At 46.5% G+C, this 15905-nt stretch overlaps 1 protein-coding gene and 1 pseudogene across 4 annotated transcripts in view; one reads left to right on the top strand and one right to left on the bottom strand.

The window, feature by feature from the left end:
* Positions 1 to 15905, top strand: part of LOC119961196 (cell cycle checkpoint control protein RAD9B-like) — a 43113-nt gene that overhangs the window by 18020 nt on the left and 9188 nt on the right. For all 4 annotated transcript variants that reach the window (XM_038788761.1, XM_038788713.1, XM_038788680.1 and 1 more), the window contains one exon: positions 15365 to 15429. In XM_038788761.1, coding sequence (XP_038644689.1) covers positions 15365 to 15429 — 65 coding nt within the window. The remainder of the gene's footprint in view (positions 1 to 15364; positions 15430 to 15905) is intronic.
* On the bottom strand, positions 4790 to 5380 carry LOC119961516 (annotated as a pseudogene).

The raw sequence follows: 15905 nt of genomic DNA, 5'->3' as shown, positions 1-15905 counted from the left end.
AGCCACGAACGAGACCCCTCACGACCATCTATTTGTCTTCCCCAGGAAGTCCACCTCCGGGGTCTCGCTTCCGTCCTGGCTGACAACACTGCTGCCTGTCCTCCTCCGGAAGCACGTGAGGAGCCATAAGTCCGACCCCCTGGTTGAGAGGGTCCAGCTCCTACATGCCAACCCTCAGTATGCCTACGTGGCGCACCATGACGGACGACAAGATACAGTTTCCCTCCGGGATCTGGCACCCGCCGGTTCCCCAGCGACCATCACCTACGCTCCCCCCCCCCCCCCCCCCCCCCCCCCCCCCCCCCAACACCGCCTATCACCACCAACCGAATTCCTCACGGTGGGCTACCAGCTGCCCCCCTGGGAATCCTGAACACCGCCCCCGCCCCTACACGGCCTACACCCCCCCTTCCCCCATCGCCGACACACCGTGATGAAGCTCCAGACGAGACGCTCCCGGAGTCAACGAGCCCAACACCCGTGCCCGCAGCGACGAGCCCAACAACCGTGCCCGCAGCAAAGCCGGAGCTGAGGCAATCACAGAGAACAATCAAGGCTCCGGACATACTCCATATGTGAGCCCACTTCACCCCCGCTGGACTTCAATATTTTAACGGGGTGAATGTGGTGAACGTATTGCTACTGCAATTCACCACTGTATTGTATTGTATTATGTTGATGCCCTTGTGGGCTCTGCCTGTGGCTCCGCTCCCGCGGGGGTGGTATATAAACCTGCAGCCTGTAGGCGGCACTCAGTACAGAGCAGTCGCAGGCAGGCACAGTTCGAGCTGATTAAAACCACTGTTCACTTCTACTAATCGTCTCGTGTGAATTGATGGTCGCATCATGGTCATTTTCCACAATTCTTTGGACTCTGGAATGGTTCCTATGGATTGGAGGATAGCTAATATAACCCCACTAAAGGAGGTAGAGAAAACCAGGTAACTATAAACCAGTGAGGCTAACATCGGTAGTAGGGAAGTTGCTAAAGTCCATTATCAAGGATTTCATAGCGCAGCATTTGGAAAACAATAGTAAAATCAGACAAATTCTACATGGATTTATGAAGGGTAAATCATGCTTGACAAATCTACTGTAATTCTTTGAAGATGTAACTAGTAGAGTTGACTAGGGAGGACCAGTGGATGTGGTTTAGACTTTAAGAAGGCTTTCGACAAGGTCTCCCATAGCAGATTGCTATGTAAAGGTAAAGCACGTGGGATTGCGGGTAATGTCTTGAGATGGATAAAAACCTGGTTAGCAGAGAGGAAGCAAAATGTGGCAGGCAGTGACTAGAGGGGTACTGCAGGGATCTATGCTAGGACCCCAACTGTTCACATTATATATTAACAATTTGGATGATGGAACTAAATATAGTATTTCCAAATTTGCAGATGATCCAAATTTGGGTGGAAGGGTGAGCTGTGAGGAGGATGCAGAGATGCTTCAGTGGGATTTGGACAGGCTGAGTGAGTGGGCATATGCATGGCAGATGCAGTATAACGTTGGTAAATGTGAGGTTAGCAAAAATAGGAAGGCAGATCATTATTTGAATGGGTGTAAGTTGAGAGAGGTGGATACACAGTGAGACCTTGGTGTCCTTGTGCATGAGTCCTGAAAGTAAGTGCACAGGTACAGTAGGCAGCAAAGAAGGCAAATGATATGTTGGCCTTCATAGTGAGAGGATTTGAGTGCAGGAATAGGGTGCTGGATTCTTCGATCCTGCTGCTATGCCTGCAGGATCCGTTACGAGCAGATGGTCGCGGCCGTCCCCGCACCGATCCTCCATCCGTTGGGAGGCTAGCAGCCGCGCAGCATAATGGCTTTACCTGCGGATATAGCCGGAGAATAGCTGGGTACATGGCCATGCAGTGGCCGTGCCATGCAGCATGGTGTCAGCCGTGCGCAAACATAGAACATAGAACAGTACAGCACAGAACAGGCCCTTCGGCCCTCGATGTTGTGCCGAGCAATGATCACCCTACTTAAACCCACGTAACCCGTATACCCGTAACCCAACAATCCCCCCATTAACCTTACACTACGGGCAATTTAGCATGGCCAATCCACCTAACCCGCACATCTTTGGACTGTGGGAGGAAACCGGAGCACCCGGTGGAAACCCACGCACACACAGGGAGGACGTGCAGACTCCGCACAGACAGTGACCCAGCCGGGAATCGAACCTGGGACCCTGGAGCTGTGAAGCATTGATGCTAACCACCATGCTACCGTGAGGCCCAAAACCCGGCCTGCCAAACATTGCCCCCTGTAACCAGCCTCGCCACCTATGGACCACATCCCCACCAGTATCCCCAGCCCCTGCCGAAGCCTCCCCTGCCAGCAGAATGGATTCCCCCCCCGAGTATTCTGTTTATTGTGGGGGCGGATCATCACAAAAACAGCTCTGGCCCCGATTCCGGCGTAAACGGGGATTCTCCATCCGATCGCCAAATGAGATTTCACTGTCGGCGGTCAGAGAATCCAGCCTGGGTGTTTTACTCCAACTGTATAGGGCATTGGTGAGGCCACACCTGGAATGTTTTGGTGTCCTTATCTGAGGAAGGATGTTCTTGCTACAGAGGGAGTACAGCCTAGGTTTACCAGGCTGATTCCTGGGATGGCGGGATTAAGTTGGTGAGGATTATATTCATTGGAGTTTGGGCAGCAAGGTGGTGCAATGGTTAGCATTGCTACCTCACGGCATCAAGGTCCCAGGTTCAATCCCTACTCTGGGTCACTGTCCGTGTGGAGTTTGCACATTCTCCCTATGTTTGCGTGGGTTTTGCCCCCAAAACCCAAAGATGTGCAGAGTAGGTGGATTGGCCACGCTAAATTGCCCCTTAATTGGAAAAAATGAATTGGGTACTCTAAATTTATAAAAATAAAAATTTAAAATATTCATTGGAGTTTAGAAGAGTGAGAGGGGATCTCATGGAAGTTTATAAAATTCTAACTGGATTAGACTGGGTAGATTCAGAAAGAATGTTTCCGATGGTTGGGAAGTCCGGAACTAGGGGGGGTCACAGTTTGAGACTGAGGTGAGGAGAAATCTCTTTTATATGCAGACAGCCACTTACTGTATACATCAAACCCTGCGCGGTGCATTGGTAAGATAATGGGGATTCTGAAAGAGTTTGGCACCTTCTCAGGATACAAGCTCAATACGGCAAAAAGTGAGGTGTTTCTGATTAATACCGGGGGCCAGGAGGGTAGTTTGAGTAAACTGCCGTTCCAGTTGGTGAGATTGAGTTTCCGATATCTGGGAATACATGTGACGCAAGACTGAACCCAACTCCATAAGTAAAATTTAATGAGGATTGTGGAGGAGATGAGGGAGGGCTGGAGATGGGATATGTTGGCACCGTCCTTGACAGGGAGAGTTCAGATTGTAAAAATGGTTCTGCCAAAATTCTTGTATGTATTTCGGAGTCCCACAATTTCCTTGCCCAAGTCGTTCTTTAGGAGGGCGAAGATCCTGGGTTGTGTGTGCGTGGGGAAGATTCCTCGAACTAAGAGAGCTTTCCGAAAGAGAAATAGACAGAGAGGGGGGCTTGCATTCCCAAATTTACAAAACTATTATTGGGCAGCAAAAAGTGTTATGCTCTGGAAGTGGATGGACGACTACGGGTTAGTGTGGGATGAGTGGAGGAGGCCTCAAGTAAGGGAACCACTTTGAGAGCATTAGTTTAAAAATTTTTTTTTATTTAGATCAAATCCATGTAGCAATGTAAAGAATCCATATGGCAGTTCAGCATACACCTGTCGAACAAGAGCTTCAATTTTACACCACTGCCGTTCCACCTCTTGCTTCTTCTCGAGCTTGCCTTTGTAATTCTGTTCCTGCAGGAGAATTGTACGGCGTTGTGCAGTTTTGGCAGATGGATTCGGTTTGGTCATGATCCTCAAGTTCTTCAGTGGGTTCTTCTTGAGTACTTGCGCTGAATCATTTTGTTTGGTGGATGAAGAGCCTTCTGGATTTCCTGACTCTTCATGATGCGCCTCAGATCTGTGTTTGGCATCTTGCGAATAGGAAGGTTGTATCCAATCTTCAATTTAGAAGCCTAGCGTCAAGTTCCATACAGGTCAACCAGCTTATGGAAAGCACTCTCTGTCCAGATGCAGAACCTCCCTATGTGGCCACCAGTGCAAGCATCAGGATATATAATTTGTTTGATTTTTTAAATCTAGCGTGCCCAATTCATTTTTTCCAATTAAGGGGCAATTTAGCATGGCAGATCCACCTAGCCTGCACATCTTTGGGTTCTGGGGACGAAACCCACAGAAACACGGGGAGCATGTGCAAACTCCACACGGACAGTGACCCAGAGCCAGGATCGAACCTGAATCCTTGGCGCCGTGAGGCAGCAGTGCTAACCACTGCACCACCGTGCTGCCTGGCGATATAATTTGTTGATGTTGAGAAGAGTTACGTCTGGCATATTCCTGAAAGCTCCATTGTCCTCATTATAGATAACACATGGGCCCTTCCGCCAGATGCGACGCTGGTTCCTCATTTTACCTTTGCCTGCATGCATACGCTGGGAAGCATAAACCTTTAAAAAATAAATTTAAAGTACCCAATTCATTTTTTCCAATTAAGGAGCAATTTAGCGTGGCCAATCCACCTAGCCTGCACATCTTTGGGTTGTGGGGACGAAATCCACGCAAACACGGCGAGAATGTGCAAACTCCACATGGACAGTGACCAGGGCCAGGATCGAACCTGGGACCTCGGCGCCGTGAGGTAGCAGTACTAACCACTGCACCACCGTGCTGCCCTAGCATAAACCTTTTTGATATCATTCTAGGCTTTCAGTTTCTTTAGCATCAGAGAAGCCGCCTTTGTCTTTTTTTATAGCTTTCAATCTTATCTTCAACCACAAGTGGGAGCTCTGGGATTTCTTCAATGCAATTACTTTTTGACAGGACCAAAGCAGGGAGGGCAGGTGCATCCAGAGAAGAACAGATGGCTTATTGCTTCTGGGTCACATTCACCCTGCGAGTCTTTGTGGGAGCAAACATCTGGCCACCAGTACACAAATTGCCAAAAGCACCCTAGCCAGAGCGATGGGTTCCACCACTCTGTACGCGGGGAATACGAGCCACAGCCCTGCCACTACCCAACGATTCAGCACTGGTTTGGTGGCCTGCATCTGCACTCGCAGCATATGGCTGTCTGTTGTTATACGTAGATTTGTGTGCACAAAGCTCACGATATCTGGCTGATTAGGAGCCTTGAAAACAGCAGGCATAACAAAATTTTTGCTTGATATTTCACCCTTGTCACTGTACACTGTTATTAATGGTCGAGCACACGCCATCTCCCCCGTGCCTGCTCCAGGATGGTGGCGGATGGAGAGCATTAGTTTGGGGCTTCTTCACTTCTCGCCAAGCAGATATTCCTCGAATTGAGTAGTAATCTTTGCATTGACGGTGTGGAACCAGTGCCGGCAGCACTTTAGGAATGAGGGCATGTACATGAGGGCACCGATCTGCAGCAACCACCGATTTGTCCTGGTGAGGCTAGACACTAGGTTTCAGGATGGGCACCGGTTGGGGATTGGGTGCTTTGAGGGCCTGTTTGTAGCGCAGAAGTGTGTGAACTTGTTGGAGCTGGGTAAGGTTTACCAGTAGCCAAATGGAAATGGGTTCAGATACCTTCAGATAGGGCCTTCCTGAGAAAGGTGGTGGGTTTGTTCCCAATGTTGCCACCCTCAGGACTACAAGATAGGCTCCTTTCAGAGGACGAGTTTGGGAAAGGCAGGATCTCTGATATCTCTGCGGGACTGAGCGGGATGCACAGTAGCACACTGGTTAGCACTGTTGTTTCACAGCGCCAAGATCCCAGGTTCGATTCCCGGCTTGGGTCACTGTCCATGCTGCGTCTGCACGTTCTCCCCGTGCCTGTGTGGGTTTCCTCCGGGGGCTCCGGTTTCCTCCCACAAGTCCCAAAAGACGTGCTGTTAGGTGAATTGGACATTCTAAATTCTCCCTCTGTGTACCTGAACAGGCGCCCGAGTGTGGCGACTAGGGGCTTTTCACAGTAACTTCATTGCAGTATTAATATAAGTCTACTTGTGACAATAATAAAGATTATTAGTAAAGATAATTAAAAGGAGGAAGCACTAATGGAGGAAATTAGGCTAAAATGGGAGGAGGAACTAGAAGTTGGGGAGGGGAAAACAATGCAGGAGAGGATTTGGAAGGAGTCTCTGTGCAGGAGTATTGCTTCTTCGTCATGCGGCAGATTAAGCTTAATAAAATTCAAGGTGATGCACAGAGCGCACATGGCAGCGGCTAGGATGAGTTGCTTTTTCCCGGGAATGGATGACCAATGCGCGCACTGTGCTGGGACCTGGGTGAATCATACCCACATGTTCTGGGCATGTCCCAAGCTGGTGGGTGATGTGTTGGGCAGGCTGGGTCGATGTGGACTGCACTTGATGCAGTGCGGCGAGAGACAGACTTCCAACACTTGATGAGATGCAACACAATATTATTTAACATCGAAACTATTATACATGTTCAACTGTGGGTTGACACTATGCTGACTTGAATGGGGACCTGATACTAGCTTGACCAGACTTACTAGCTACCACATGGTGTTTGCACTGGCTAGCTCACAAACTCTGTCTCAGAGGCTGGGTCCCGAGAGAGCGGGAAAACTGGTGCCCTCTGGCTTTATAGTGGTTGTGTCCTGTCTGGTGATTGGCTGCTCTGTTCTGTGTGCTTACTGGTCATCCTATGCGTCAATCACTGCCTATCTGCACTCCATTATATACGTAGATGTATATTATGACAGTGGGGTTCTGGAAGGGGGTCACCGAGATACTGTCAAGGGTTTTGGGAATGGAGGTAACACAGAGCCAGTGTGTAGCAATTTTTAGAATAGCTGATAATCCAGGTGCTCCTGTGGGGAAGAAGCCAACGCATTTGCCTTCGCCTCCCTGATAGCCCAAAGCTGGATCTTGCTGAGTTGAGAGACTCAAGAGCCGCCAAGGGTTGGATTATGGGTGAAGGACCCACTTAGAAAAGATTAAGTTTGTCATTAGAGGGATCGACAAAGGATTCTTAATGAGGTGGAAGCTGTTCATCGATTTCTTCAAAACATAAGCGATGGGAAGGTCTTGTAGTTTTTGCCTTTGGGTAAGTGGGGAGGTTCGGGGATTATACTGAATAAAAATTTAAGGGGGGAGGAGGTGGGATTGTATGTACGTAGGGTTTGCTATGTTGTATTGTTGTATGATATGTTATTACATCACAGTTTGTATGTTATGGCTCTTGGTCCTATATACAGAAACAAAGACTCAAAGAACATTACAGCACAGGAACAGGCCCTTTGGCCCACCAAGCCTGCGCCAATACAGATTCCTTATTTAAACCTACTTATTGCCCAAATGATCTGTGTCCCTCCATTCCCCGCCTGTTCACCTGTCTATCAGGATAAATCTTAAAGTTGCTATCGTGCATGTCTCTACCACTTCCACTGGCAACGCATTCCAGGAACTCACCACTCTTTGCATGAAAAAGTTCCCCCCACACATCTCTGACAGGCTTCAAACAGCTCCCAATATACAAAGAAAATACAGAAGAAAGTCTTCAGTGGTTTGGAAAGGTAAGTGAGAAGTTCTCAAAAGTAATTTTAAAAAAATCATAGCCACGATGGCAAGCCTCCCCGCAAAAAGCAGGGGAAAAACCAGAGACAGCTGCACGAAAACAAGTGACAGTCTTAAAGCGGCAATACACAGAGATTGCAGTCTCCATGGAGCTGGCTGTAAAACACGCACAGCAGCTGAATGTGTCAACTCGACTGCATAACGTGACAATTGAGCATACACACAAGATAGCAAGCAGCTGGGAATGTTACCACTGTGGAACACCTGGTCACCATCCATCTGAATGTCTGTGAAGAGACTTTGAATGCTGACAGTGTGGCAAGAGGGGAGAAATTGAGGTTTGCATGTAAAAACAAAAAAGAATCACTTAATCTGAAAAGCAACCTAGAGAGAAAGCCACCTGCAGGCTGGTGTAACAAGAATTTGCATGTCATACAGCAGGAATGGGGAGGACCACAGTGAAATTGTCCTAAGAAGGGCCCTCCACATCTTGCCAGTGGTAGGTAGTTCACTGGGCCTACTGGGTAACACTGCTGCTAGAGGGCAATCCAATGTGTGTCGAACTGGATATAGAAACAATTGTTTCTCTAGTTCCAGTATCTGCGTATAAGAAAAAGCTTAAACATCTTTCCTTGATGCTTGCAAAAGCTGTTCTGAAAACCTATACAGGGGAATCTGTACCTATGATGAGCAGAACAAAATTTAATGTGGAACTAAATATTAAGCTACTACTTGTTTGTGGTGAAAGACAACTACCTAACTTTAGTTTGTTGCTGCTTTTCCCTGTCTTTTCCTATGCTTCTGTTCCAATTATGGCAATCTGTGGGTTTGCCCTCCTTTCTTCGATATCTATGTTCTAATGCTCAGTCACCAGGTATCAAATGATACCACCACGAGGTTCAATCGGCTATCGATCAAAGAGCCAAACACCAGTTAGTTAGTTCAAGGTCAAGGGTACTTTATTTACACACAATTAGTCATGCAACATAAACACTACTAGTTAACTACACCTATTGACTAAGACAACCTGTACTTAACTTCGGGCACCCAGCTTAGGTCAGAGAAACAGTGGCCGCTGTTTGATTCTGGATCTATCGAGTCCGAAGGAGTAACTGCTGCTCAGCTAGGCTCATCCGTCTGGTAGCGAGCATTGAACTTGGACTTGCTTCTGGTGTTGCTACAATTGGAGATGGTAGTCACCGGGGCGCCAGGTCCAAGAGAGGACGCACATATGGCAAACTCTTCTTCTTATATTTGGGGGTTTTCGCACTCTTTGGGCGGTCCTTCAGTTTGGACCCCACTAATTGGGTGATCGATTCCTAACCAATAAGTGGGCGGGGATCTGGATGGCTAGGCATGCCCCAAGTGGTCACTGACCCTGTTGTTTACACTTCCCCTGAACAGGGAGTGGCGCCGACATGTCTGGGACTGTACCGGTCCCTTGAGTACCAGTCCTTTGTTCTGGTGAAGATGGGCCATCAAGTGCTAATCGGCCCATCAAAATGCTAATTGGTCGGAGTTTTAACACCGTCTGGACTTCTTTCTTGCAAATATACATTTTCAGGCTCTGAGCCTGCCTGAGTCCTGGCTTGTCCATTTTACCCGCTAGGCTTTGCGAGTTTCTCTATCTATAGTTGCAAGTGGCCATCCCAGATGGCTACAAGTTGAACAATCATGGCTGGAGAAGATCCAATTAAACTGGGATGAAGTACATAGCATTGTGACAAAAGAAAGTGGTCTGACAACTGTTATACAAAAATAGATTTGGGAAACATGAAGGGGATTACCATACAATTGAATATCAAAGCTGACTCTCAACCAAAGTTTCTGAAGGCCAGAACTGTGCCTTATGCCATACAACTAAATGTCAAAGCCTGAAGCATTTGGTCAAGAAATAAGTCTTGGTATTGATCTCCCATAGTGAATGGGCAACACCCATTGCTCAAGTGCTCAAGAAAGGCTCCCAGCGCTTCTGTGGGAATTTCAAGGTAACCCCATGCCCTGGCTGGTGGACAGAAATTCAGCAAACTAGACCTATGCCAGGTCTACTTATAAATGCACGTTCATGAGAAGTCACAAGAATATCATAATACACAAGGGACTGTACAGGCACTGCCGCTTGTCTTTTGCAATAAGGTCCGCCACAGCCCTGTTTCAAAAAACCATGGACCAGATCCTGAGTGACTTGCCTGCAGTTCAGTGTTACCTTGCTGATATCTTGGTAATGGCAAGACTGATGAGGATCATCTCAAGAACTTGGATACCACCCCATAAAGGCCAGAGTATGATTTACGGGGTCGCAAGACAAATTCGTTTTTTCAGCTCTGTAGAATGTGTGGGGCACGTCGTTGTTGCTGCTGGGTTCCAGCTCCTCAGAATATCAAACAGCTTTGTTCATTCTTAGGGTTGTTGAATTATTACAGGAGATTCATTGCACAGCTGACAAACCTTTTTAAAAAAATAAATCTTTTTATTGCCATTTTCAAAATTGTTATGTACAGTATTGGCCGTGTTTATTCACTGTAAAATACAGAAAGGTTTGTCTTTTCCTTCCCTAATTTCCCCTATTTACATTCTGCCGCCCTCTGGCTTTGTGTGTGGTCCCTCCCGCCCTCCAGGGTGGGGTGGGTTACCCCCCTCCCTCCCACCTTGTCCCAGTCTCTCCAGCCTTTTCTCATCTTTTCTCCCCCCCCCCGGGTTGCACGTTCCTATGGTTTTTCCCGTCTTTATTTTTATTTTTCCTCTCCCTTTTCTTTCTAACTTTTCTGATTCCCCATATATTCATTGTTGTTGACCTCGAACAAGTTCTGGAACAGGCCGACAAACTGCCCCCCCCATGCGTTTAGGAAGCCTTCCTCCGACCCTCGTATGGCATACTTAATCTTCTCCAGTTGGAGAGATTTCGAAAGGTCAGCAAACCAGTCTGCAGCTGTGGGTGGTGCTGATTTCCTCTTCCCCATGTGTAGCCCTGGCTGCTCTGATACCCCAAAGATTGCCACTATTGGGCATGGCTTCACCCTCACAACCTTGGACATTGCCTCGGAGAAGGCTTCCAGAACCCAGTAAGTTTGGGAGAAGGCTGTCCAGAACCCAGCAAGTTTGGGACAAGCCCAGAACATGTTGGTGTGGTTGGCTGGGCCCTTGTGGCACCGTTCACATTTGTCCTCCACCTCCGGGAAGGGGGATAGGGGTGCTACTGCAGCCAAGTCCCGGAGAGTCGTCCCCTTGCAGGAGGCCTCCTCCATCCCCACACACTTTAAAAAAAAATTTTTTTTTTTAAATTTAGATTAGCCAATTATTTTTTCCAATTAAGGGGCAATTTAGCGTGGCCAATCCACCTACTCTGCACATTTTTGGGTTGTGGGGGTGAAACCCACGCAGACACGGGGAGAACGTGCAAACTCCACACGGACAGTGACCCAGAGCCGGGATCGAACCTGGGACCTCAGCGCCGTGAGGCGGTTGTGCTAACCACTAGGCCACCGTGCTGCCCTCATCCCCACACACTTGAGTTGGGTTCGTTTACCCATACCCTCACTCTTTCCACTGTTGCTGTCCAGTGGTAGTACTGCAGATTTGGTAATGCCAAGCCACCTTTGATTTTCTTCCTTTGGAGTTTCGGTTTGGGAATTCTAGGGTTCTTACCCTCCCCACACTTTTGCCCAGATTGAGTTTGTAACCAAGAAGGTTCCGAACTCTTTCAGGATATGCATGATTGCCTTCAGTCTTTTCTGCAGCGTTGAGACATCTAGGAGCAGCTCATCCACATAGTGAGACTCTATGCTCTGTGTCTCCTCTCTGGATGCCCTTCCAGTTTTTTGCGTCCTGCAGGGCTATCGCCAGGGGGTTGATTGCTAACGTGAAGAAGAGCAGGGACAATGGGCATCCTTGCCTTGTGCCGCTTTGTAGCTGGAAGTATTGGTTTGGACGCTCGCCTTGGGAGCGTTGTACAGGAGTCTCACCCAGGTGGTGAATCCTGTTCCTAGCCCAGACCATTCCAGTACCTCGGAGGTACTTCCATTTGACCCAGGCGAAAGCCTTTTCTGCTTCCAGGAAGACGATCACCTCTGGTGTTCTCATTATTACATTCAGCTGCCACCTGATGTTCGCAAGGGTAGTTGCCTACCCCTGAGAAAGCCCGTTTGGTCCTCTGCTACCACCTCTGGTACGCAGCTTCACAGCTGACAAACCTGCTGAAACCCCATATGTGTCACTTAAACTGCAAGCAGGATGCAGGATTGGGCATTGATGTTGAGTGCTCAGACATGACATGAAATACTGAAAATAAGCCTTGTCTGACAATGCAGATGGTCTTCCGAGGCTATCCCTATCAGTCAGCCATAGGAACACTGCTCGTAAAGGCATCTACTACTTTGTACACGTGGATAACATTCATCACTTCAGTCCACATCAAGAAGGGCACTCGGGTGGACCCAACATTGTCCAAAGTCCTTGTGATGCATGGCAACTCTTCCCTATACTTCCAAGTCTCACCTGACCTTCATCCTTGTGTTTCCAGGAGGGTGGAGTTATCAGTCCTTCAGGATGTTTGCTTTGAGGCATGTAGGTTATTATTCCACCAACTTGCGGAAAAGAGTGTTGAACCAACTACATTCAAGACACTGTGGAATAATTGGCATTAGAGATTGCCAGGAGCTACATTTGGTGGACCAAGACAATGAAATCAAGACAAAACCTTATTCTTCATGTCAATGTGTGAACATGCCTCAATTGGCACTCTTCCATCCATGGGATGGGCTGGCAAATCCTTGGCAGCACATTCATGTTGACTTGGCTGGCCCATTTGAAGGAACAATGGAGCTCGGTAGCACAGTGGTTCGCACTGCTGCCTATGGCGCCGAGGACCAGCTCAGGGTCAGTGTGTGAAGTTTGCGCACACTCCCAGTTTCTGTGTGGGCCTCACCCCCACAACACAAAGATGTGCAGGTTAGGTGGCTTGGTCGCACTAAATTGCCCCTTAATTGGGAAAAAAAATAATTTGGGTCCTCAATTTTTAAAAAAATAATCCAGCATAACCTATTTAGCAATAACCTGCTCATTGATGCTCAGTTTAGGTTCAGATACATGGGAACACACCACCTGGACGTTCCCCTCCAAGTCGCTCATCATCCTGACAAAATATATCAACGTTCCTTCACTGTCACTGGGTCAAAGTCCTGGAACCCCCTTCCTAATAGCACAGGTGGATTGCAGGAGTTGAAGGCAGCAGCTTACCGCCACTTTCTCAAAGGCAATTAGGGATGGGCAACAAAAGCCAGCGAAGCCCACATCCCATAAAAATGAATTTAACGAAAAAACTAAATTTCTGTTATTGACCACCATAATGTTCACTTGACCACAACTAAAAGCCAATACAAAATAAAAATTTCAGACCAAAATCAAATTCAAAAGTATCCCATACTGCATACAAACACCAACAAATTTCTCTTCAGTATTGCCTTGATGCTTGTTACGTGCATTTGCCTAACCCAGTGCTCCTAAGCAGTAATTGCAGCATAGCCGATGAAAGGTTGTGACTTTCAGTGAAGAAGAATGCAGATGTCCTTGGAGAATGTCTTGAAAATGAAATGAAAATTGCTTATTGTCACAAGTAGACTTCAAATGAAGTTACTGTGAAAAGCCCCTAGTCACCACATTCCGGCGCCTGGTATGGGAATTGAACTGTGCTGCTGGCCTGCCTTGGTCTGCTTTAAAAGCCAGCTCTTTAGCCCTGTGCTACACTAGCCCCTTTGAACAGCTTTGGCTGTAGAACCCCTAGTTTTAGACTGCAGCAGTTTGGGTTTGCTGTCCAACAAGCAAAGACATGGCGGAATGGCAGGGGTGGGAGGAAAAATGCTTTCATTGAAGACAACAGATTCATGCTTCAGGAGCCACTGTCTCTCCTTGGGATGGTGCCTCAGAATTCATAGCAATTTGTTGGACTGCTGTGACACATTGCACGCCCCTTTCAACTTTGATATTTGCAGCTATGATGGCAGCAGGCTGTGCTTCCATTCTAGCAAGCTGACCTTCCATATCTAAAGACCTAGCTTTCACTGCAGTATCCAGACATGGTGGGCTAGCTGGACACCCTTTGCATTTGATGTGCCTCAACACCCCTTCCCCTGTTGAAAATATACCCAGCAAAGGGCCATAAAATCAAGCCCTCTGTTTGTTATTCATTTCTTTAAAATTTCCAGTTGTTTTCTAGCAAGCTGTGTTGCAAAATATACTTCTTAAATATGCAAAACAACCTCATTGGTTTTGATTTATTTATTCATTTAAGTTAGCATCAAAAGTTATTCTTTCATTTTTATAATATCTTGTAATTTCATCCCTTGTCTCCCAGTGATACCCATGCTTGCTGCAGTTTGGCTTCACAGACACCAGGTCAGAAGCTAGGAATCCAGCAGTGAGTAACTCATAAGACCATAAGACATAGGAGCAGAATTAGGCCATTCGGCCCATTGAATCTGCTCCGCCATTCAATCATGGCTAATTTGTTTCCCATCCCCATTCTCCTGCCTTCTCACCTTCTGACTCTTTGAAGCCTCAGGAATGTGATGGAATCCACTCTGCTTACTTGCATGAGTGCAGATCCAAAAACACAAGAAACTTGACACCATCCAGGACAAAGCAGCCTGCTAAATTGGCACCCTATCTACAAACATTCACTCCTACCATCAACTCCACACAGTGGCAGCCGTGTGCACCAGCTGCAAGATGCATTACAGGAATTCACCAAGCCTCCTTGGATAAAGCCATGACCTCTCTCATCTAGAAGGACAAGGACAGTAGATGCATGGGACACCATCTGGAAGTTCCCCTCCAAGCTACTCACCATCCTGCCTTGGAAGTATGTCGCTGTTCCTTCACTGATGATGAGCAAAAATCCTGGAACTGCCTTCCTAACATCACTATGGGTATACTTACACCTCGGGTACTTCAGCAGTTCAAGAAGGTAACTCACAATCACCTTCACAAGGGTAATTAGGGAATGGGTAATAAATGCTGACCTAGCCTGCAAAACCCATATATCATGAATCATTTTTTAAAAAATTGTGGCATCCCAATTACTGCCTGAATAGGAGATTAGTCAATTTAACAGTGACCATCGATGGAACGTGGGATCTTTTGGTCTGTGACTTAGAGATAGCACCATCAACTTGAACTATTTTTTCTAATCAAAGGGTAAAAACAATCGATAGACAATTAATCTGGACAAGTAAATATCAGCTGTTGATTGAGTTTCCTAGCTCAATTATACAGATGGGAAATAATTTCCATATTTAAAAAATAAGACAAATGGGCCCATTAAGAACTTCTGATGAGATGTTAATTGTTTATTTTTTTATGTTCTTCTGCAGTTATTAAAGTAAATGGTGATTTTAAAATGTGCTATTTGTTCTAGTTTCATCAGTTGCACTCCTAACATAAAAGTGTCTATTTCACTCGGGGCATTTATCATAGCTATTATATCCAGGAGATTTATCTTGAATGGATTTCCATTTGTCAGAATTTATATTTGGTCATCCATGGTTTGCCAAGTATGCTTGGGAGGATGTAACTGCTGTGGTTGAAAGATATGTGAATGATATAATGAAAATCCATTTTAGTTTAAAATGTTTTTCAATTTCTTTAAATCATACAACTGTCCGATACACTGTTAGAGACCACCTCATTATTTTTAAACTTGTATGCTACCACATATTGCTGCACATGTATTCAAATTTTGTTTTTTTTAGGGTTTGCTAGCATTTGCAGAGTCTATGAACCTTTCCGTATCAATCCATTTTGGAACAGCTGGAAGGTAAATTTATTTTCTACAGACAAGGGTTTTATGGTAACAAAATAAAACCTAAGTGTATATGGTCATTTGTAGGTAGTTAGCAAACCATGAGCTCGTCATTCCTTTAGTACCGACCATTTGTATTTGTGGCCACCAAGTTTAACAACTTGTATATATTTGCCACCTTTAATCCAAAATACTTCAGAGGTGTAGTCATAAGTTAATGAAACCAAAAGGAGCATCTAGGACAGGTGAAGTGAAGAGGGTGGGGTTGGTTGAACAAGAGGTCAGTGTTGAAGGCATGTAGAGTTCAGGAGAGAGGCAGGAGGAGGTTATAAAGATAAGTGGGTTGATTGATTTATTGTCACATGTACCGAAGTACAGTGAAAAGTATTTTTCTGCGGCCAAGTGGACGTACAGAGTAGACAAAAAGAATAATCGACAAAGTACATGGACAAATAATTGGGTGTGAAGGGGTATAAAAGGAGCATGAGAAA

The sequence above is a fragment of the Scyliorhinus canicula genome, chromosome 1, assembly GCF_902713615.1.
Source record: "Scyliorhinus canicula chromosome 1, sScyCan1.1, whole genome shotgun sequence".
Classification (NCBI taxonomy): Eukaryota; Metazoa; Chordata; class Chondrichthyes; order Carcharhiniformes; family Scyliorhinidae; genus Scyliorhinus; species Scyliorhinus canicula.
Note: the sequence above shows the minus strand (reverse complement) of the source record. Positions and strands in the feature narration are given on the sequence as shown.